Source organism: Platalea leucorodia, assembly GCF_965183815.1.
Source record: "Platalea leucorodia genome assembly, chromosome: 20".
NCBI classification, from domain to species: Eukaryota; Metazoa; Chordata; class Aves; order Pelecaniformes; family Threskiornithidae; genus Platalea; species Platalea leucorodia.
In genome coordinates, this window is record NC_138842.1 from 2,289,975 (window position 1) to 2,313,868 (window position 23,894).

The 23,894-nt window shown below is 41.4% G+C and overlaps 1 protein-coding gene across 1 annotated transcript in view; it reads right to left on the minus strand.

Moving 5' to 3' along the window:
* The window catches only part of ARHGAP32 (Rho GTPase activating protein 32), a 168,188-nt gene that overhangs the window by 128,687 nt on the left and 15,607 nt on the right, over positions 1-23,894 (minus strand). Inside the window, exons 3-5 of the mRNA XM_082330885.1 lie at positions 7,985-8,076; positions 6,848-6,889; positions 6,389-6,473 (exon numbers count right to left, since the gene is read on the minus strand). Of these exons, the coding sequence (XP_082187011.1) occupies positions 6,389-6,473; positions 6,848-6,889; positions 7,985-8,076 (219 nt within the window). The remainder of the gene's footprint in view (positions 1-6,388; positions 6,474-6,847; positions 6,890-7,984; positions 8,077-23,894) is intronic.

The following is a 23,894-nucleotide window of genomic DNA, read 5'->3' on the forward strand; positions in this document are numbered from 1 at the left end:
TGTGGGTTATAGTCTACCCTTCCATTTATACACCTAGATGATCAGCCTAAAATAAAGGATATACATGAAATCAGACAGAGAGTTAATCCTAACTGAAAAACCCTTCCTCCCTATGACAGGCAATTGAATATCCAGCCAGCTGAGTCATGTCAGACAAATTACCTTTTACTTTATAAAAAAAGATAAACATTTATAAAATATCGATTTCAGCAATTGCCAGCCAAAGGGAGAAAGGTGAGAGCAAAGCTATAATATGCTTTAAGAATGACTTAGCAGCTAAAGCCACAAGGGAACATCAGCATAAGCCCAAAGCAGAGTGAAGCTGGCTCTTCACATACGTTTCAGTGTTACACCTCCAGATAGACACGAGCGTGCACACTCCTCTGACAGACAGCAAGACAGACAGACAGCTCTCCCTTACCAACAAGCTCCTGTGAGCACGTCCCCCCCACCTCACAGAAGCAATTCCCCCTCTTCCGTCAGGGGATCGCAAACTCCTTCAGCAAAGTGATGACCAGGGGCTCAGCGAAAGGACCTGCTTAGCCTTGAAATTGTATCCTGCCAGTTTTTTGAGCAGGCTTTAATAACTGGCAGACAATTTACATGAATCCTGCCCATTAAAGCTGGATCACTAATAAGGCTGCTAGCTTTCTCTGCAGCAAGCAACAACTGTAAAACAAGGAGTAAATGTGCAAGCAGGAATCGTAAGGTTGGACGGAGAGATACTCTCCATACTTGAAGTTACCCTTCCACTATAAAACCCTTGCTGGATTTCTCCCTGTTTCACTGGAAGAAAACCAAGCAAGCTGGAATTTCACAGGTGTGATCCTGTTCCAGGGAAGAATTTTTCTGAGGAGTTAGTGGCAAGTTGGATGCAAGACCGGGAAACAGAAGAATCCAAAAACTGAGGTGAACTTTCTTGAATATTTTCCTAACTTTTTTGGCATCAAGAACCTTGGCCTAGAGACTCCAAATTTTTAAAATCTGTTGATCTTGGCAGGAGACTGTTCCAATTTTCAGGGAATTGTGGCTGGAATTATTAAGTTAAGGAAGCAGTTTCCACCTACACTATGAACATAGTTGTTTTTATATACCCACGTCCTTAAAGCAGCCCTTGCAACATCTCCCCCTACCACTTCAGAAGGCAATAGTAAAGAAACCATATGGAAAAGATGGGCAACGGGAGGGAAAGCCCTTGGTCTAAAGAAGGGGAATGTAACATATCAGAATATTGCAAAGTCATTTTGGGGGGAGATTAACAGCATCCAGAGACGAAAGGCTATAAAGGAGCACCACTGCAATATGGGTATGCATCTCATAACCACTCAGGTCTTTGTAAAGACAAAGCAAAACCCAGCAAAATTGTCTTTCATAGCACCAATACACAGCAAAATTCAGGCCAGTTTTTGTGATTTTTACTATGTACTTCCATCTTTTAAAAGGGATTGGGGCGGGGGGGCTGCTGTTTCATGTTTCGCTTTTTTAAAATAAATATTTTTTTCTTTTTAAACACTTTGCAAATGAGTGGAATAAATGAAGACATTACAGCCTGTAGCTGCTCATGACTGCCAAGATACTGAAAATTATCATGCCCACAGAAGAGCTGGGGGTATGAACAAGCCCTCCTACACTGAAGGCAGTGAGCAGGCTTAGTTTAAAATCACTGATGGAAGGAGATTCGAGCTAAGCTGTCCGACTTCACACAGACACAGATCAGGGAGCACTCCTCCATTCCTGCTGTTTCTAGCTGAGCTATGTAGAGGGCTACATTCAGCAGAAACATCTTAAACTACCCCAGTTAACTCCAGAAGAGGGCATCTGGTCACCTTTACCATTTTTGTTCCCTTTGCAATCCATCTCAGGAAAAAATCTTACTGTATAATTAACAGAGACACCTTCACAAGCACACTTCCCCTCTGCACCCCCTTCCCTGGAATATTATTAAATAAAAGAAAAAAGGCAAACCAAAAGAAGATGACCCCGAAAAATATCTTCTCAACAGGCTTTGCTGACAAAAGGCACGAGAAGAACTGAACTGCTCTTTGCAACGCTTCTAACTCATAAGACGCAACAGGAAAATACAATTATAGGCGCAAACCACAGCCACCATTGAAATGCAGCCCCATCCTCTTGGCTGGAAGGCCGCAGCCTGCCAAAGGCATTCGAACAGCAAACAATGCTGCCGCGTTCCTAACAGGAATTCCTGGCAGCTGATGCCTCTGCAGGCGGAAGCGATTCTGGTTCAAATACTTCCCTTACCACTGATAACATGCTCCTACCACTTGCAATGCCAAAGCTTAACAGATAAGGAGAGGATCTTCCATGCACCGTAATCCAATCCTGTTCCGACAGGGTTTTATTTTTAGAAGGCAGCTACATAAACGCAAACAGAGAGAGACAGAGACCGGGCTGTTGGAAGGGGTAAATCTGTGTCAAATGCAAGATTGCTGAAGCGATGTGAATGTGCTTTACAGCACTTGCTGCCCTTTACCAATGCGTTTTTCAGGGAGCAAAGAATATTATCCAGAAAGCACAGAGATGATCAGCTCTCCATATTCCATTACTAAAACCGACTCAACTAAAGATAATTTCTTAATTCTTTCAAGCAAAGAACAAAGTCTTTATTTCTGGCAGGAAGTAAAGATATTTACGGAATACCTAATCACTATTTCTCCTGTTTAAATTAGTGGCACATTGCACTAAGGAAAGTAAAATCACATTTGCACCATGTTAGGGGGGGAAAGTGAGACTACGTGACACAACTGCTGTACTGAAATACTCAAATTGCGTGTGGACGAGTTACCTGGAGCAGCTCTACAGCTAAAACACAAAACCTGGAACGTGCAATCAAATTAGCCGGGGCTGAGCACCACACTCGTGCACTGAACGAGTGGCTGGAAGAGGCTGCACTGCTCAGTGTGCACACATCGACTCTTTCTGTGTTAGTTTGGCTATCCGCAGTACACCACACGGTGCTGGAACAACCCAAGCCCCTAAGAAGGAAGCTTTTCCAACTAGCAGACCCTGAAATCATGCTTAAATTTCATAAGCTGCCTTAGAAACTGATTGTGAATGTGTTACTCTAAGTTACTTTGGGGTGGTTTAGGCACTTCTGAAGTTAAAATGCATGGTGAGCCCTTCTGCCTTAACATAAGAGCTGGAAGAGATGCTGAGGACTTTCAAATCCATGCTTCAGTGCTTAACTGAACGCTAAGACGGCCTGTGCAGCAATAGGTGTGCAAGCAACGTTTGCTTTGCATGCTAATGAATTGAGTTTTGATGCTCTAGAGAGAGGAGAGGCATCACAGATAGACGTTAGCTGAGAACTGAGGAACGGCAGCGGAGCTGAAGAGAGGAGGAGGCCAGCAGAACCGACCTGAGCGACGCTGAGCAATGGCAATCTAGCCATGGCCCAGTAACATCTCGGCTGGGAGACACAGACCATAGTGAGGCTGAACCACGGTGCTGCTCCTGCTAACAAGACTCCCAAACGTTTATGCAAGGTTGGACTAAAATAAATCTATTATGCAGAACCTGGCTTTTCATTTTAAAATTAAAAATCAATGATGTAGCCTTAAAAAAATAAATACAGTAATAAACGCAAGGTATTTCGGAAAAATACCAGTGAATTTATGACACTGATGCAATCCGTAAAGCCCATCCTATAACTACAGCTTTGATAGCAACTACCTTTGCCTGGTAAACCAGCAATTTCCTGCTGATGCAACGTGCGTCTTGCTGGCCAGACACAGATAAGGTTCAAATACATTGCTGTTGAAAGCAGTACAGCAGAACATTTCTGAAGAGAAAAAGCATCCCAAAATGCACCTAGTTTTGTTAGCATGGTGCCAGATAAGAAGAGAACAAATCCTTTTTTATACGTCTCAGAAACTTAATTTAAAACGATCTCATGAGGTGAAATGCCAAGATATTAATACCGGTTGCACCATGAGACCATATTATAAGTGACATAAACGTTACAAAACAATCTGAAATTTGGCCAGGCTGTTAATAGACAGCATTACACAATTCCTGACGCAGCCAGATAATACTGCATTTCTACTATGCAAATTTTTAACAGTGAATAGATTTTGAAAGGAGTTTACACCCACTACTCCTCAGATGCAACTTGGTAATTCGCTATTAGGTGCCAAGCTGTCATTTACAAGTCACTTCAGCCTACTGCTATTCTCTAGTCTACCTTCTTATCACAAAGGGGCCACCAATGAATGCCACTTGATTAAAATGTATGAGCCCTGTACGAACCTATTTTTAAGTCTGTAAACTAATACTGCTGTTGTATTAATAGTTTTCATTTATTTTGTCATTAATACTGGTCTTCTAAGCAAATACTGTAATTCCCTATCCTTTCATATGTCAGGAGCAAAGCTCTGTTCTTAAAATATTTTTATCCGTATTACAAAGTCATTACACTGTGGGAATCTATCAGAAATCTTGCTTATGAAGAGGAAGGGACAAGAGGCACGGAGCTGGTACACACGTTTCGCTTTAGGTACATGAATATTTAAGCGTGTACGGTTTTTCAGAGGTAGCAACAGAGAACTGACCCCCCCCCCAGGACACACACGTTCTCCCCACACCGTGAGAGAAAACAGCTCAGGGGCCTGACGTGGCTGAACAACCAATACTACATTTTCTTCCCGAGCTATCCTTCCCCAGTTGCTGTTTTTCAGCCAGACCACCCCTCTGGTTACAGCAGTCGGTGATCTGTTTGCGGCAGAGGGCACCGAGCAGGAGGATGGAAAGCTGTAGGTGCAGCAATGACACCACAAAAATGAGTGCTAGACAGCACCAGCTCCTGCTCGTGGAAGCTTCCCACCAGAACACGCTTCAGATTTGTTGGCAGAACAACGTAAAGAAAATCTGTAAAGAATATATGATCTGATTTTTGCTTCTCCCTCTCACAAATACAAAAATCTCAGCCTATCAACCCTACAGGTATGCCCTGCCGTCCTTAAAACATTCCAAGATATGCTTAAAACCACAAAAGAATTAAATTCTTTTTCTTCAAAATGCTTCAAATACTAGTGCCATGCAAAGGTTGTAATCTCTCTCTCTCGCTTGCACATTGTGCTGAATGTCTCTGAACAAGGGAAAGGACAACTCAGAGGACCGCATGATGCAAAAAACAGCTCTGTGTAGAGAGGAACCTGCTCAACACCTTCTCCAACATAAAACTTCTCTCCAAAATGACTGAAAAATTAGTGGTGTCAAATCAGCACATTACCAGCAGACAAAAAACAGGGACGCAGATTAGCCACACCATTCCTACATGCAGAAACTGAAAATAAAGAAACACAGTTTTGCTTCGAAAGATTGAGGACTACTCCTGTTTGCATCAGCAGCCCATCTTCCAGAGACCTCATTAAGAACGGAGCTTTTTGCACTGCTGTCCCCTTAAGCCCACTATTTTGTCTAACTTGCTCTGCCTTTATGTGTGTCTGCCTGCCCAGGCACATACATCCCCTGCTCAGCAGAACGGACCGACTTAGAGCCACTAAGTGGGAATAACAGCAGATACAAGCCCTGAATAGGACCCAAACTCCTTCTCGGCAGGAATTTTACAGAGACAGAAAAAACGGATGCATAATTCTGCTTGCAAAACTGTCAAGTACGGAAACACGAAAGGCTGTAAATAATTCACTCTATATTACCGGAAATGTTTTACAAATGAAAAGGTTGTAACCTCTTTTTGGCTACAAGGCTGGCAGATGCTGGAGGCATTCCTGCTTCTCTAAGTGCAGAACAAGATGTGCCCTGTTTATGAGAAACTAGCAGTGATTCTTGGTTCTCAGCCCTCCCCGGTACGGCTCAATGAAAAATGCTGCTGCCTATATTTCTGATGGATGGATCACAAAGGAGTGAAGCCTCCGCACTTCTAGAAATGCAGCTCAGGCTGACTAGCAATTTCTTGCATTCTGATGACACAGCTGCTGCAAAGCACAATGCAGAGCTAAGATAACATGAAGAGAACGGATAAATTTGAATTATTTATATTTACATAAATACGTTCACACAATTGTTTAGAGATACAGACACACAAGCTAAAAATATGCATGCAGTTATTACAGATGACTCAATAATGAATGTTTGATGCAGTCTTAAAACAGTGACATCAGTCCAATCCAGCGGAAATAAAATAATCTCCAGCCTCAAAGGGGCGGCCACATGGCTGAGGACAGATTCTGGCCCAGTACACAGAAGCAATTCCAAATAAAGAGACCCTATTGCTTTAATTTCTTATCGCTAAACATTTTGCAACAAACTAAACGAACCTTAGTGGAGGTCTCTCCACCGCCTCCCCCACCAGGTTAGCTGGTAGCCAAACACAGCGATGTTTTGTATAGAAAAGAAATCTGAGACTCACCTGTATGTTGCCAAAGTCCACGTTTTCATAATGGAAATGTGCACATTCAGCCATCTTCGGGAAATGACCCTTTGTAAAGGATAACCTGAAGCACATCAAAAGCACACCATAAGAGAGATGCAAATCACTGAAACAATGCTCAGCATCAAGTACTGGTATAAAATACAGTTACTGACATAAAAGAATAACGACTTTCTCATCCTAAAGCCAAGGGAACAGAGGGGTTTGTTGATGTGATGCACCAAAACAGTGGAGAAAGGAACTGAGTGAGAAAGGAAAACTAAATTGCAAAGTGGCTTTTATCATTGCATCCTTAAAGAATTGTGTGGCATTTCATCAACACCTAAGCCCACATCTTTAAGAAACGGTGCAGGGACAAGCCGCTCTACCTTTACAAATGCATTTTTGCAGTGCAAATAAACAGCCTTACACAAGACACATAGGAAAGTAGAACTTTACCTGTGAAAGGCATCACAGCCCATCAGTCCCGGGTTGATGTATCTGAGGGTGCAGAACAAACGCTATTTATCCTTTGCCTTTTTAAAATTCAAAAGTGAGGCATAATTATTCCCAAGTGTCTCCAGCTACAATGATGGCTGACGGGGAGATCCTCTGGCTCTGCAACATGCTCTTGCTTCTGCTGAAGCTATTATAGACTCCTATAGATATTTCTGGTGGTGAGCCAATGAGATTGTCATTATCTAGCTCTCTCTTCCCACGGGAATATAAGTGGGAAGTGAGATGCAGCATCTGGCTGCTCAGCGCTAGAACAAAGAGCCATTTCCCTTACAGCATATCAGAGCGCTACAGAGAGGTGATCTGAATGCACAGATCAATCAATATTGGGGAGTTCTGGTCCTCAAGTCAGCATTCTTAGCAAAGACAAGCCAAGTAATATTGATTACTTTTGATCCCCTTTGCAGGTTAGAGGTTTGAAACCTTAGCTGCAAGCGTAACAACTTGGTTTACATTCTCCGGGAAAGAATGAGAGAGAGAGAAAGAGAGAGTAAGCCCACAGGAAAAAAAATCCTGGAGATCAGAGAAGGAAAAAATACCGCTAGAAAAGAAAAATTGTGCAAAACGCATTCAAATGAAGAGGTACAGGGCAGAACGCAAAAAAGGAAAAGACAAAAAATATCAAATAAAAAAATATATCTAGGCCACCCACTTGTCCTGGTTTAGCTTTCCAGAGCATAGGGAGACAGGGAAAATCATCTCATTTATACATTGCCTGGGCTTCCCTTTAGTTTTTTATATATATATATTTTTTTTTTTTTTTTTTTTTAATTAATCTATTTCAGGAAGAAATCACAAAAATTTAAAAGTGCAGTAACAGTGAGTTTCAAAACTCTAACAAACTTTGCTTCTATGGCCTGAAACAGGTAAGAGAGCCAACAAAACCTCTCATGCCCCCAGTTTTAGACCATATTAGCTGGAATTCACTTTGTTTCGCATGGATTTTAGTTGCTCAGATGAAGATACTATCAAAAATTGTTGCCCAATGCCCTAGCTGTATTGCAGCACAATAGCTAAAACCCAGGATATCAAAACCAGAAGCCCAGCAAAGACAGGAAAATCAAAGAACACCGCTCTTACTTTTTCACATTCTTCACTTTCATACTTGCTGTGCTGCCACAGGTCCGGAGCGGCAACTCCCCTGGAATGTCAGGGATATCTGCACCCCTTGCCTGCAAAAAAAGAAGAAAGAAAAAGCATGGAATTTAAAATTTGACTGCATGCTGTGGACTACCGCCTGCTAAGCAGTAGCCCATATATTTTTACATATATGTACAAACACAGCTGAAATCTCATATATGCTAGAAGCTGTACTTCTGCCTTTTTAATAAGGAAAACTGAACCTCAGGATTACGATCTAATAGGTGGTTCTCTCTTCCTGAACATGTTGCAGAGCCTTGCTAATTCTTAGTAATAACTGTGAGGTCCAGTATTTTATTCCTTACTACTTCTGGTTTCTAAAGAGGAGATTTTCAGAGGTAGGAGTCTAACATACATTCCTGAACTCCATACTTAGACTCCTCGTTATGCGCCTGATTTTCCAAACATCTGTGCACTTAGATTCAGGCAGAGGCACTGGAAGAAGCTGGATAGCTCATACAGTGGAAAATCAAGTTAATGACAGAGCTGCTTATATGTGGGAGGTGAGTTTTCAAAAAAAGATGTTTGAAGCTCTTGGTATAAGTGCATGAACGTATTAAAATTCCTTAATCACTAAAATTCATTTATTTTAGTGAGGCCAGAACTCCTAACTCCCTCTTTTCATTTGTTCTGTCATGCTTTCCCATCCTCTCCTTCCTCCAGCTGCTTTTTCATAAGCCGTGAGCTCTGCTGGGGTAGCGCTCGCCATCACAGGGGACTCTGAAACACTCAGTGCCATGTGTTTCCCTCGCTTTGCTGTGCTGTACCAGGCCCGAAGCTCTAGAGGAATGAGGGGTTTCAAGTGAGGCTTTTAGGAAGGGAGCAGTGACCAAACAGGAAGATCAGCACAGACCTCATGGAGCAGGAGAAAAACATGGTCCCTGGTGTTGGCCAGAGATAGCTCATTAGTGGTGTGGGTGAGACCAGCTGAATGAGCTTTTTTCTGCTTTATACAATGCACTACAAAACATGAAAAATGTCCAAAACGGCAAATGCTCAAGCAAGAGGAAGAGAGGTGCTTCAGTATTCCGTGTCTTACAGGCCTGGAACAAAAAATCCGCTTTCTAATGACAGGAGTAAACAGCCGAGTTCCCTGATCCAGAAGATCAGTGCCAGTGCTTCGAAGCTGGTCCACCAAAAGATCTCTGAACGGGGACGACCAGTCCCAAAGCTGTTACATACAACAGAATACAGCTGTAGACGGCGATGTAAAATACAGAAAAAACTTGGTCCTCGCCCCCAAAACTTTAGAGTCACACAATTACAATTCAAGCTACCAGCCCATATACGGGACGAACAACGGGGGAATCTTTCTTATCCCATTCCCTGAAGCTCTCATTTTAGCTTGACATGGGTTGAATTTACATGTGCTTCAGCACATCATAAAGAACTGCAGTAAATCAGCCAAAGCCATTCACCATTGCTATATTCATTAACTAACAGCAACAGAGCTAGAGGGAGTGATTCATCTCATTCAACTCCAGACACGCACAAGGTACGCAGCTACAACTGTGTTACCTACCCGAGGCTACTTTTATAGTCAACAAACAGGCGCTTGGGGCCCGGTTCACCTACTTCAGACAACTAGATTAGGACAAAAGCAACCACGTTGCATGAGTATCCATTTCTCCCTTGATGCAGGATGACCCCGGCTCAGATGCAGACGTACATCGTAGGCAGCTGCCTTCATCCAACCAACATCGCCGTGGCTTGTGTAGGACTTGAGCAGAGCACGTTTTCTGCACGCAAATTCCTGTTATTTCCAGCACTGCCCTTGGAACAGGGGATGCTGCAGCTATTATGAGCGAGCTCCTCCCTTTCAACATCACCGAATAAACTTGAAGCCAGGACACTCGCTCTCACAGTTGCGCCTTTCACAGCCCTGAACATAAGCAATGCTTTAACTCCATTGTCCCACAGCTGGACAGAACATGCACACCCACTCACTGAAGAAAAACAAGGACAATATTTATATCCTTAAATAAACCTATCCTCGGCTGACTGACTGTTACTAAGCACACAATTACTTCAGTATGTAATGGGACACTTGAGAGCCTCATTGTGAATTTTACCATTAAGAGGATCACCAATTTAATAAACCTTACAGGTCTTTTACGTAAGAAAATAACTAATTACAGTAATAAACATGCCATTCCTGTAAGCTGCTTTTAGGCAAAACTGGATGTGCTTGCCTTAATTTTCTGAGGAACAGAATTGCTGTGGGAAGAAAAATAATTTTTCTTCTCTATCAGCAGTAGAAGCTGGTGGGATATAAAAATGGATAAACAAATCTGACAGAAAAATGTGGGCTTCAAGCCAGTTTGCAGCAGTGGGTAGAGACCACCCTGGATCTGACTCAAAGCAGCGTAGGCAAAACTCACACCTCCAGGAGACTTAAATGCCAGCATCTCTCGTTGAAGAAGCTGTATTATCCTCTTCTTCCCAGTTATGTCAATCGTGCTGGAAGGAGATACCTGCCTCTCCCATTTCCAGCAGCATGTATCCATTTAAATGGACTACAATGAGATGCAATACAGTATTTAACTTCGGTTGCTTTTCCAATTAGATCTGAGCTCTTTGGACTGCTGCAGAACAACAATCTCTCGTAAGTCAGTCTCCCAGTTGAGGAAAAAGGGCAGAATGGTGATCTTGTGCAAGCTGAAATCTTTACTATAAGGTACTAACACCAGAAAAAACTTGGGGAATAGACAGATAAGCAAAAAAGAAACTTATTGCGATTTTATAAACCATATTACTCCAAAATAAACTGCAACTACTTTCCATTTAAACCAAAGATACATAGCTACATAAAAGCGCACTTTATTCACCACTATTTTGTACCTGTTTTGATCCAAAACCTGGCATGCAAAATGTCACCCTAGATTACCCTCCTCTCAAAATACAAACAAAACACTCCAAATGAGATTTGTCATCTTTTGTGCTTTGTGTCACAGTAATTTAATTTTAAAAATCATTTTGAAACAGTTGAATTATTTACATCTGAAAATTAACTAGCTAGCATCATCAGTTGCCTCTCATTTCCCTATTTTCTATGCATCCCTCTTCTGTGGAAACCTAGTAATTGCATAGCAAATCTGTTTATGCAAATTATTTAGTCCAATTTTCACAGCTTAATGTCACTGGCTGCATCAATCTGCTTTGGTCCGAAACTGGGTAAACAAATTAGGGCTCGATCCAGAACACAGGCAATTGAGTTTATCAGGATCCTCGGTCCTCTTACCTTTCAGTGGAAGGCTTTTGAGCAACACCACCAGTCTCCCCTGAGCTACGATATTCTCCTAGCAAAAGCTCACTAAAGACTACACTTATGTTAGTAGCAGTTGGGACAATATTTGAGAACTTCAGTATTTTATACAGACACATGGAATGACAGGCAGGTAGATACTGCTAAAATGTTTGCTCTAAGCAATTTTGGGAGAACGCCTGTCTGTCTGTCTGTCCCACCCCCGATGGACGGTCATCCCATTTTTAAATTATCACAGCCGTTTGCTCGGTGGGTATCAGGACCCCTGAAGCACCTGCATCACTTGTGCAATTTTCAAGTGTTGCCACTAAACTCCCTGGGAATCTGAGAGCTCCTACAAATCAGGGTGTCCAGCTTTAAAGCATCCAAGTTAGAAATTTTTGGTCTTTATATTTATAGACATGATTTGGAAAACTTCAGCTTTGCGCTCTCTAGCACACAAAGCCTTAGTCATAAATAATTTATATCTAACAACTCCACAGCATAATATGAAAGGATTTTCTTCTAAAAAGTCTCATTGCATTTATCAGAAAACATGTCAACACGTCTCCCTCACATCCAGAAACGTAACACAATTTGAAAATACATGGAAAATTAAAGAAAACAGTCCAGTGAACGCGACGTGATTAAGTTTCCATCCTGGTATCCTCAATAAGGGAGAATATTGAACCTCTGCAAAACCCACGGTCTTCCTCCTCCTGCTGCAGACTTACACTGGGATGCACAAGAAGAGAAGAAAGGGTGGAATCCCACCAAGCTCCAGTAATCCCATAATCGGTAAACTGGTTTTCCACCATACTACTATAAAACCCCTGAGGAGGTACAGGAACAGATACAACACAAGATTTGACAGGCCAGCATGTACCCAGGCTACTGAATTCAAGTGGGATTTCTGAAGGCAGAAAATTGACTCTTACCCGAGGTTAACACAAAGCAGGAATAACTATTAAACAGGCAGTAACATTTATGCATCTTCCTACCATCAGTCTCTCACCAAAACCAGTTTGGAGGGACCAGATTGCTCTGGAATCTTTCAGCACATGGCCTTGTTTCTAAAAATGGCAGAGCTGATTCAAAATGCTAGTTGGTTTCCATGACAGTCTTTCCTTTACATCAACTTCATTTCCCCTCAATTTTCTTGGGGGGGGGGGGGGAAGAGGAAAAAATCCCCCATGACAAAACCTCCCAGAGCTTTCCAAAAAAACCAAGCTTTGTTAGAGTTTTACTTCTTCACTGAAGAACAGCAGGAAACAGAAATGTTGTTTCAGTAAAAGTCAGTGCTCTGTGGTGAGTACCGGTCTGCTTAACTTGAGCGAGAGGATGAACTGAAGCGGCCAGTATACACAATTCGATATCTGAAGTGGGTGTTTGTGCACAAGGACATCTACAGCTATTCCAAATCTTGGGTACCAACTAGCTACACAAAGCTGGCTCGGCATCAGCTTCTTTGCAGAGCTTACTTTGCAACGTTAAAAAGAAACTGTCCTACAAAAATCCCCTGATCACGACCAGGTAAAAGATGATATCTCCATTAGCACCGTCCTGCTTTTACCAATTACTGCTCAAGAATCAGCCTGAAGCACAACGAAAGAAGAAATATGGCCCATCTCAGCTTCGTATTCCACAGCCACTAACATACTCCAGGGAAAGAAAGCTCTCTCTGCTCTCACTTTATATGTTGTAACAAATACCCTGGTTCTTCACAATAAATAAATCAACAAAGCAAAGGAAAAATGCTTTTACTAAACTGAAAGTCACCATGTCCAAATGACTCCAAATGAAAGGTCCCAATTCTGCAGCATTTATCTGCCCAAGCGCTATCGCTAAAAGGATTAAAATGTACCTGAGCAGAGGACCCTGGAACTGGGTCGCTTTTTTGAATGGAAGAAATGTATGGCAATTGATGAAGATACAACATTCATCCAAAAAATGTCAGAGGTACAGTGGCAATACGATGGAAATGCAAGTATTTGCCAAGTTCTTCATAGTACCACTTTCCATTGATTCATTTAATGGATGCAAATGAGTTTCCCAAGTATTTTCATACAGGATGTTTGTGTCACCAACACATTTCAGCTACGTTTTTCACAGCTGCTTAAGATATTCAGACACATTTAAAATGAAGAAGCAATTGCATCTGGTTTATGTATCCAGGTCCAACAACCTCAGCTTAAACAAAAATATCTGCTTATTATACTACAGCAGCTTTACTAAAAAAGTAAAAAATAAAAATACATACCCCGACTCCAACTCTGCATTTCCCAATTGACCAGGTTAAGAATTAATACCCGTGCTATTCACGGTCTGATCAGCAGAGCGCAGCACTGGCACATTTAATAACCACCTAGAGGGTACGCAAGGCTGCAAACCAAGGACAAGCTCCTGTTCGCACACCCCAGAGTCCTGTGTACCCATCTGTATGTGCAGAAGCTGGCTATGCACCCTCAGGAGCAAGGCATCAGATAAATGTTACCTTTGAGAGCGCAAGGGTCTAGCATACTCTGATTACAGCAATCCAAGCCACTGTGTGCAAAGAAACAGCTTTGAGATCCAACAGAAAAGCACAAAGATGTTTTTCAGAATGAGAAACAATTGAACCTTTTAAAATTTTATAAAAGGTTTGGGTTTTTTTGTTGTTTGTGTTTTTTTTTTTTTTTTAATTGAAGTCATCACTTAGGTCCTTACCTAGTGCAAATTTCTTGATCCCTGTTGCAAAGATAAAAGAAATGTCCTTTCTGACATGCCAAAGGATAGCTGTAGGACTGGCTATGTGCAGGCATAGCTGAAGGCCAAAACGGCTGGAGCAATTAGAGATAGTACTGACTTTTTAATTTAGCGCTCAGTTTGGGGATTATGGTACATGGAGAAACAGTTACCCAGCCAGAGGTGCCTTTAAAATCTCAGGGTAAATGAGAAATGTGATAGAGGAAAGCCAGTGAAAAAATGGCAAGTGCTTCCAGTACGGAAACTCTGGATACTGGCTATGCACATTCTTAATCCCACGACTAGGAAATCTGCATTCAATAAAGAAAATACTTCAATGTGTATCATTTTTTGAGTTTAGGACCTTAATTCCATTTTCCACATTCCCTGTCAATGCTGAATTGTTCTAGCCAGTACTTATTGCATGGCATGGTTAACAGTGAATTCTTCTTTCCGAAGACCACACAGGATGTGTTTTTTCTACTCCCAGCTTCTCCTCTCCAAAGGGGGGAAAAAATAAGAAAAAGAAAAAAAAAACTTCTAAGCATTGCCATGAGCTGGCAAATTAAGGGAAACCTCTCATTCCTGAGACTTAGCATTATAGAGGAGTTAGTCCAGGGCATCCATTCACCATAGTTTAAAGGATCAGCCTGGAATGAACAAAGAACAAATTCTTAACTATTCACCTACTGCGTTTTCAAATAAAGTTCGCTAGCTCACAGATACGTGGGTAAAACCATCTCCAGCTCACATGTAAAACAACTAATTTGGTCAGTGGAAGCCGAGACAGAGTGAGGAGCTTGGCAGCTGTATGAACCTACTTTGGCAGTATTATTGTCACTGTGACCAAAATTCACCTCTGTAAAGCAGGCTGATTTTATCTCATGACAAGATTTCCTAAGTGAGGCTGAAAGAGATGCATGGACTTGCACTGATTCGCCGCAGATGAATCAAATGCACCCGAAGGATGGTGGTTATTTCCAGCAAAACAGTCTCACACTTGTGTTTTCTTTCATAGCTATTATTTGTTTTAGAGACAAAAATGGATGCACCAAGCGAAAATGAATGGTTAGCTAGTGAGGACGGCATTAGCATGATAACTACCTGACGGCTTTAAGTTTGGATTTGACATCGCTATAGTGAAGCAGCAGTGAGATTGCCTTATTACCATTCACAAGGATCTCAGCCCGAGGAGCTGCAGCAGTACAGTACATAGCCTCACATAATAGCATACTGGCTAAGGAATGTACTTTCTTTAAGAACAAAAATCCCACATCCAATATGCGTGGGAAAGGCAGTCAGGGTTAGAGTCCTTCTGTACAGCCTACAAAATAAATTTTAGAAAAAAGCCACAGAAAACAGAACATCCAATGGGCACAATACTTCGATTCCAGTTCCTTGTTGGCAAAAAAAAAAAAAGACCCCAAAAATCCCAGGCCCTGTTTGATGCACAATTTCTACAGTCTGTTGTTTCACGGAGGGACGAGGGGGTCCTAATCATGGCTTAGTTATAAAAGGACAAGTGGAGCTTTGGGTTGTTATGGTAGAAAGCAATTTCTCATCACACAAAAAACTACACGGATGAATTCAGCCTGAATCTACCAAATACCACTCTGGTAAGTCTCCTGGCCATGTTCAGTGATTATGCAAATAACAATGTTATGTTATAGGTATAAATCGGCTTAGAAACCGAAGCATTTTCCCAATGCAGTAGAAGAAAGATCGGGAAGGTGGAAAAAACCAGCAGCTTGACACTTAGCCCCAACATCTGAGTCAGTAGAGTTAACATGAATTTATATTTATGCATGTAAAGCCAACCTGGGCTCAGCTTTTTGTTTATAAAGAGAGCCGGTTCCAATGGCATAAAATACATAACTGGTATATGATACACTATTTTTCCAAACCCTTATAATAACACAGTAACATGAAGAATGTGTCTACTTGTAACATGCAATTTATACCATAAGCTACCCATAAACTTCTGAACAAGAGAACAAAAGAGTCAGTTCATTAACTGTGTTCAAGTGTTATCTGGCAAAGCTTGGCCTGCGATCACACACCCCGTTCTGGCTGAGCCACCGAAGCAGCCTCCTGCTGCTGGCCACGATAGCTCGGCAGGATTCCTTAAATCTGCGCTCCCGACCAACTGTTCAAAAACCCTGCTCAGCCTCAACGAGCCAGTTCCCTGAACCAGGTTAGGAAGGACGACGCAGGCATTTATACCGGCGAATCTGAGGTGACAGTGCTCTCCAGCAAGGACCCGACGTCCCTCAGGTGAGGTCAGAGCAGGACACTTGAAGGATGCCGCAAGAGCTGCAGAAAGGTCTTTCCACGGCACTGGTCAGCAAAATCGGGAAGGTGACTGACGACCTCTTCCTCACACCACCAAGAACATAAACTCTGCAGAAACTCGTCGTCAGCACCTTTGTCCTCCAAGGTTGTTTTCTTGCATTCATAATATTATTAGCTAAAACCAAGTGATTTTTTTTTTCCCTAAGGGTCGATACTTAAGGAAAAAAACGAGAGACTGAGGCATAAAAACAAAAACACACACACAGAGGGAAAAAAACCAAAAACAAAACAAAACAAAACCCCCCCAAAACCCACCAAAACAAATCAAGAAGGCATTCCTACACATGTGTGCAACTGTAACACACCAGACTAAGAAACCAAGAGGAGGCAGGTAGCCATATACAAATACAGGGGAAAACGTTGTGCCACAAAGCAAGAACCAACAGTTAAAACTTGGGATTCTGCAACCATATCAAAGAGCAACTTCAGATGTTTTCAAGAAGAAAATATTTGCTTGCAGTACAAGCCAGAGAGCAAATCAAGAATACACAGACCCTAAAACTTGTTTTACGCTATCTGAAACAGAAGGCGCATCAGGAGCACTGTTAGCCTGAGGGCACGGTTTCATGATAGCCTGGCTTGAAGAGGTAAAGCCAATTTTTTAAACTCCCACCCCGGTCCTTCAGCCCCAGGCTACTCTCTCCTACTTCCTCTCATTGCAGCTGCAACTGTTTTAGTGGCTACTAGTCCCCGAAACAATCCAGACTGAAAAGAAAGAGGAAAGCTGAACTTCTTTGGGGGGATTATTTTTCAATGAGATGAGCTCAGTGATTCACTTCCCATCTCTTCATCCCAGAAACTCTCTCACCGAGACAGTAGCATGGGAGGTGGGAAGGAACAGGCAAAGACAGAAACTTCTTAAAGTAGATTTCTGCGATAGAGAAGCCTGGTGGACTTGGAACCCAATGAAGACCACATCCAGTCCCACGTGGATGCCATGGAGTCAATAAACTTGCTGATGTTATAGAGAACAGCAGTGATTTTCAGTCTGAAACCGTGCAAACCAACTCTGATGTCTACTCGTAGGAGGTCACACATCCTCACATAATCAGGTCACAACCACAATCCTATGGATCCTACGCTAGCTGAGGAAAATTAACTAAATGAGACGCACTAGATTCTAGGGTGAGAAACAACTTAAAGCCTTACTCGATGGAAGAAGCACTTGTAGCAAGCCCCTACAGCATCCATCACGAATTTTCATGGAACAACCCTAAAGCAAAGATGAAGCATTAAGACTACTAGTGCAAAAACATCGGGTTTTGCAGTCAGAATCATCTGTGCCCTAGCAACCACGGTATTCGATCAAATACCCACAAACATCACGCAGACCTACACCGATGCAGCAGTGACCAATATAAATGTAGCAAGGCAGAACTGTATGGAATGATTTAAATAAAAAAAAATATCAGGCTAAAGATTACCAACATTTTCAGGGAATAATTCATCACCTTGTAATTAAGAAGGTTGACTCATGGCAAAAAAATTAATGCCTACAACCTTCCGCAAGACAATATATACTCTGACATGTTTTGTTTGTCTCTTGGGGTTAACTTGGGGGTGGGGAATGGAAGGGGATAAATGAGCAATCTATTGACAACCCTTCAAAAACTGTTCCATCCTTTTTTTTTTTTTGCATTATGGCATTATGGTAATTAAGAAGCAATGAATACTGATTTTTAAAAAAAAACAAAAAAAAACAAACAAAAAAAAAACAAAAAAAACCAAACCAACAAACAAAAAAAACCACAAAAAAACCCCAAAAAAACCCCACCAAACAAAACCAACCACTTATGAATAAGAGACTCCTTTGCCTTTCCTGGATGTTCCATCTTATTTTTAAGTAGCTGAGACTAGGGAAAAGTGACTGACAGATAAATAAATTATAAGTTTTATCTCCCAAATAAGTACATTTCAAACAAATGTGGCATTTCTTATGACAACAAAACATGCGTAAAAGAGATCATCTTTGGAATAGGATGGGAGGAAAAGAGGCGGAAGGTCATGACAACGTAATCCAGTCTTCAGAGCTCGTCTCCTACTGCCTCTCAGAAATTAAGATGGTGAATAACCTGGGCTAATTACAACAGCATCACCAGCACCAACCATCGGAGCAGCATCACCAGGCTGCCTCACCGACAGGCAGCTTCTCTGAGCCCAAGCAAATCTAAAATGGGTGATAATTAGGAAAGAGACTGGGATACAAAACTGTCCGAAACTGAACCTAAAAGTCTATAACCTAAAATTCAAGACATTCAGACTGGGCATTCACAGACTAAGCAGTTGCTGCACAGCTGCTACGGATACCACATACACCACTGAGCCCGGTGGTTTACTCACAGGATGATAAACACAGGCACTCAGGCTCCCTAATGCCTTAGTAAACCCAGGCTTAAGTGCCTAACATGCATTAATGCATGTTTATGCCTACCTACACTTACGTAATTTGGCAGAGGGCTACTGGGAGCATTCAAAAAATTAGCCATTACACTCCAGTGCCATCTTTATCTTTTTAATTGCCTTTATCCCCTACGACCATAAAAGAAGAAATACTAGCGGTGGCATGCAAATATATGACCCACACATTTCACTTAGCAGGACACTGTATTTACTGATGTGCATTGGATTCACTTTGAAATAGATAGATATGCAGAATGCAACATCGGGGTGCATTAAAAATGGTGATCTTGGTGAACAACAAACTTTACTGATCCAGCCTAAGCAAATTCTAAATCGTTCCCTCTTTGCTAAATGTTGCATATACACAGATTTTAAAACAGAAATTTAGAAAATGTAATTTTTTTTCTCTTCAATCAATTGCAAGAGTGCATACACTGAAAGTAAATGTAACTAGAAACAATTGCTTCTATAACATCGCCAATGAAAATTAATGATTGCTATAAATTAATACTTACTGCCAAAACTACGGTATCCATTCCGGTTTAATTGAACTCATTTAATTGGCAAACCCAAATGGAAGCCAATGTGCCAATTAAGTGATTGTCCCAATTTTCAAAGATTCTCAGGGACAAGCATCATGCTGGGAGTTAGGCTGTGAAATAAAAATGACTCTCTAACCAAAAGGGAGAGGGAGCAAAAGAGCCATACACAGCAACGTAACACCTTGCCAAAAGCTTAACAAGGGAAATAATACTTGATTCATGCAGCAATAACAAGGAAAACAAGTTATGTGAATTGAAAATGAAATATAGGTTACTGGTGCAATGCCAGACCAGAACTGTTTTGACCAAAATATTATTACAGCCTGCTGACTGCTCGCTGTGCTGTATGGAACATTTGTCTCATACCAACACCTATATTGTCCACACTACCTGAAATCCCATTTCTATCCCGTTGTTATCTTTGTTGAAAATGGCGCCCTGCGACCTATCTGCTACGCAGCCTAAGCTGCAGCGAGTCACATAAAAATGCTGCGGCGTGCTGGACAGAGAAGACATACTACAGTTTCTGCAAGATTAACCGAAGTCTTACTAACCCAGGCAAGTCAAAAGCCTGAGAGCCTTCGTCAGCACAAAACTAACCTCCAAACTTTAAGGTAACATTTTCCATAGCATTTAAGAAACGCAATGACTCTTAAGACTTAGAGCCAGAAGCCAACTGCTGGAGCATCTATGGGAAGAAATATCTAAAGTCCATTTCCACTGAATTTTCCAAGTTGTTCAAAAAACAACAGAAAAAACAGAATTTCAGCTTCCTGCCTACTAAAACTTTCCCTTGCAACTGAGAGTTTAAAACTTTAGACTTTTAAAAAGAACCTGCAGGTAGGCATTCGGAATTCAAAAGCACTCTTTCTCCCAAAGAAGTCTACGGCATATAACCCATCTGAAAACAGGATCAGCCTAACAAAACTGTCTGCACACATGCTTAAGAGCTAACCACCAGCTACCCAGCTGTGAAATTCTGGTGTCGGTTCATACGCGTGAAAAGCATGAAAAGCTGTAAGCCACAGGAATGAAAAGTCCAAAATGTCAGTTTTTACATGTTAAAGGGTATTATATCCATATATTTCAGTTGCTGAAATGAGACCATTTCAGTAAACCACCTTTTTGGAAATCACCATTGACACACACTCCCTTGTTCTGCAGATTTTGCCACAGTTCCTGGAAGTATTCATGTTAGCTTGGGTCAGGACTGACATACTCAGAAACATGCCTCATGTTTTTTGAATTAAAAACCAACCAATCAACCAAAAATAATTTAAAAATAAACCCTACGTACTCCTATTTTTTGCATCTATTCTTGCAGAAGCCACACAATCAAGATCTGGGGCAGCACTGGGCTAAGTGCTGGACAAAGAATGAGAAACAAACCCCGCACTAAGGAGAGTGAAATCTTTCTTTAAACCTTTACAATTCACTAATCTCTACACACTTTTATAAATTGCATTTAAAAATAGTTTTCTCCTCACTCATGTCCCAGATTTAACAGAGTGATATATTGAGGTCTCATTAAAGAGCCTTTATTACCTTCACAAGCCACGGTACGTTACCTTATCTAGTATCAAATGCTGAAAATACTACAGATCTCAGAATCCACCTGACCTGATACAAGAACTAAGATTATTCCAGGGACTTCATAGGACAGGATCTAACCTCTGTGCCTTTCTAAAACATTTGTAGGCTTGTATTTTTCCTAAAAAAATTCCCCCAGCATAAGCCGAAAAATATGATGTGTACCAACCGCCAGCCACCTGCCTTCTTGTTCACATATGCATGTGACAAATTCAGGGATTCGTAACGACTTCCCATCAGTAATTTAGAGGTTCCTGAATCACACCTTTTCTAGGCAACCTGGTTATAAACTAGTAACCCTTGGGGATACTACTGATATCATTTCAATGACCTCATTACAGATAATCACACGTCTAGATCCTAAAAGCTACCGTTCAGAGGTGCACCGGGGTGGGAAAGGCTGATTTCCTCAAGGTGAAGAACTCTCGGTCACCTCCAGCCATGATCTACTCATGAACGAATCCCTGCAGACGTTCACTGGAGGATGTGACCAGCTGTCAGGATGATCACCTCTATCCTTTTGCTCAGGGCACTATGGAAAAAAATCTCACAGTAGATAAACCTACCACAGCTTTAGGGACTCATCTTTTGAAAGCTTCCAGAGCTGAAAGAAGCAGCAGACACTGCTGAAAAAACAACTTTTTCAGCAATACATATATATACACACACAAAAGAAAACCTATTTCTAGCTTTGGAGTGAGTATATTCAACTTATCTCCAGTGCCTGTCAGGTTAATATAGCTTCAGGTGGTATTTTTCTGTGACAGCATAATTTCAACAGAGTACATAGATAAAGATTTTATATTTATCTCAGTTTTAATCTTGCTTCCCCACAAAACTTAGACAAATGGAAGAAAAAGGCAAGGGGGATAGAGCGAGCGTGCGTGTCTGTAAGCACACCAGCCTGCTGGGGGGAGAGGCTCTTCGCAGGCTGCTTTTAGAACATTGCAACTGACTGAACTCATGAAGAGGTGCTGAGAGCAAGTCAGATGGTCAATAACATAAGGTAAACGTAATATTAAGTACAAATACCAGTTTATGCTAAAGTTAATGACAGGCTGAGGACAGCTGTTTTGTAGGCTCATATGAGAAATGTTATATAAAGGCTTTCTTTCACAACTTCAGTTCTTCTAACACAGAAATAGAGCACTCTTCAGGACCTTACAAGGAAAAGATACTCTTTTCCTTTAAAATAACATTACTATCTCAGAGAAATGTTAGAAAATCCATATACTGCAATATCACTTGGCTCAAATATGGCTTTTCATCCCTAGAACTCGGAAATGTTCTACAAAGAAAGTCAATATCATCAACTGCATTTTCCAAACTGGAGCAGAGAAAGAAAAACACGGCATGTGTGAAGGTTACCCAGCAGGCCAGCGGCGCAGTGGGAATAGGAGGCTGAGGCAGTGAGAAAAACGGTGTATCTAATATGACCAAATTCTAAAAATACAGAACATGGGGGGGGGATAGAAAATACAGCAGTCCTTGAGGACTACTCAGGCAGCTGTCTTGTTATCTAACTCCTGTAAAGTCTGTCCATCTAGCGCTGCATCGCATTCAGCCTGGTTCCCAAAATCCATACCACAGGATTTCGTAACTGCTATGAAGTTTCAAGAACCACCAGAAGTATCCAAACAAACCGAGTCTCCAGTACAAAATCACTTGCCTTTCTGCTAAGCCACGAACAAGAAACAAGCAGTTTTAAAAAGCAGGTGAAAGTACAAATAATAAAAGTAAAAAAGACGATAAAAGTAGTATCAAACAAAGGACTAAAGCTACTCAGGTGCCCAGAATAAACTGGCAATGACAGAAATATTAAAAACAGAGTTTCTGCCCTACCTTATATTTACAGTATAGAGGGACATTCAACCTCCATACATTTATAAAGACCTTTAGTATAATTCTCGTTGAGAAAAAGCTCTGGAAACAAAGCACTTATATAAATTAATAATAAGCACTTCAAAATATATTGTGGATAAAAGGGGGGAGGGAGAGTAGGGATGACTTGTATATGTTCATCTAACTGTGAATGCATAAATCGCCTTTTCCCAAAGTACAAAAACATGTAGAAAGGCAAAGTTGAAGAGACAAATGAATAACCATCACCGGTCTGTCGACTGTGTCAGAATTTCCCAAGCTCTCCACAGTGTTGCTAGTCTCAGCATTTGCTCACCTGGCAGAACGTGAAATTCATTTAAAGCGACAAAGCCTTGCACCCAGTTGGGTCTCCAGCTGTCTGCCACGGCAAGCAACGGAGAGGAGAACACAACACGGCCATGTCCAACTCCTCCAAGCCCCTGCAGCCTCCATGCCCCAGGGGCAGAAATAGCAAGAAACAACAAAAGCTGAAGCCTGCAACCTAAACAATCACTAACCAAAAATTACATGTATTATGCCACTATGATAAACTTACCTACCATGTAGGGTAGGAAAAGGCTAAGCCAGAGGCTGCTAAAAACACAAAATGAAGGAAAAAAGCAAGGAAAAAATCTCAGGCTTAAAATGATCAGGAGAAAAACAGAATATAGTAGGTGCACCAGTTAAACAGAGAACAGAAAATGACAGTGTTGAACGCTGTCCTGTAAATATTTACATCTTGTAAATATTACCTTCTGACTGGACATAAGGCAGAGGTTGAAAGTGGAAATGTGATTCACTCAGCACGGTAAACATGAGCAAGTGAGGTTTTTCTACCCATCTACAATGTATTCAGAGAGCCACGAGGTCAGAACAACGCTGTAAGCACAAATCCAAGCCATGATAAATACAGGTTCGGTAGCTTTACACGTAACCCTGTGCTTCATCATACCAAATCATTGTGCAGCAAATCTGAGATGTGAATTTTCTTATTTCTCGTCCTCTAAATCTCTTTTTTATAGCCACCTGGACTGTTCAGTTTTTATATTGCTGGCATGGAGCTGTGCAAGAGGACATGTTCTAAAAAGTGAATTAATAGTTAGCCCAGCGAGAGGAACATTATGCATACGTGTAGGTT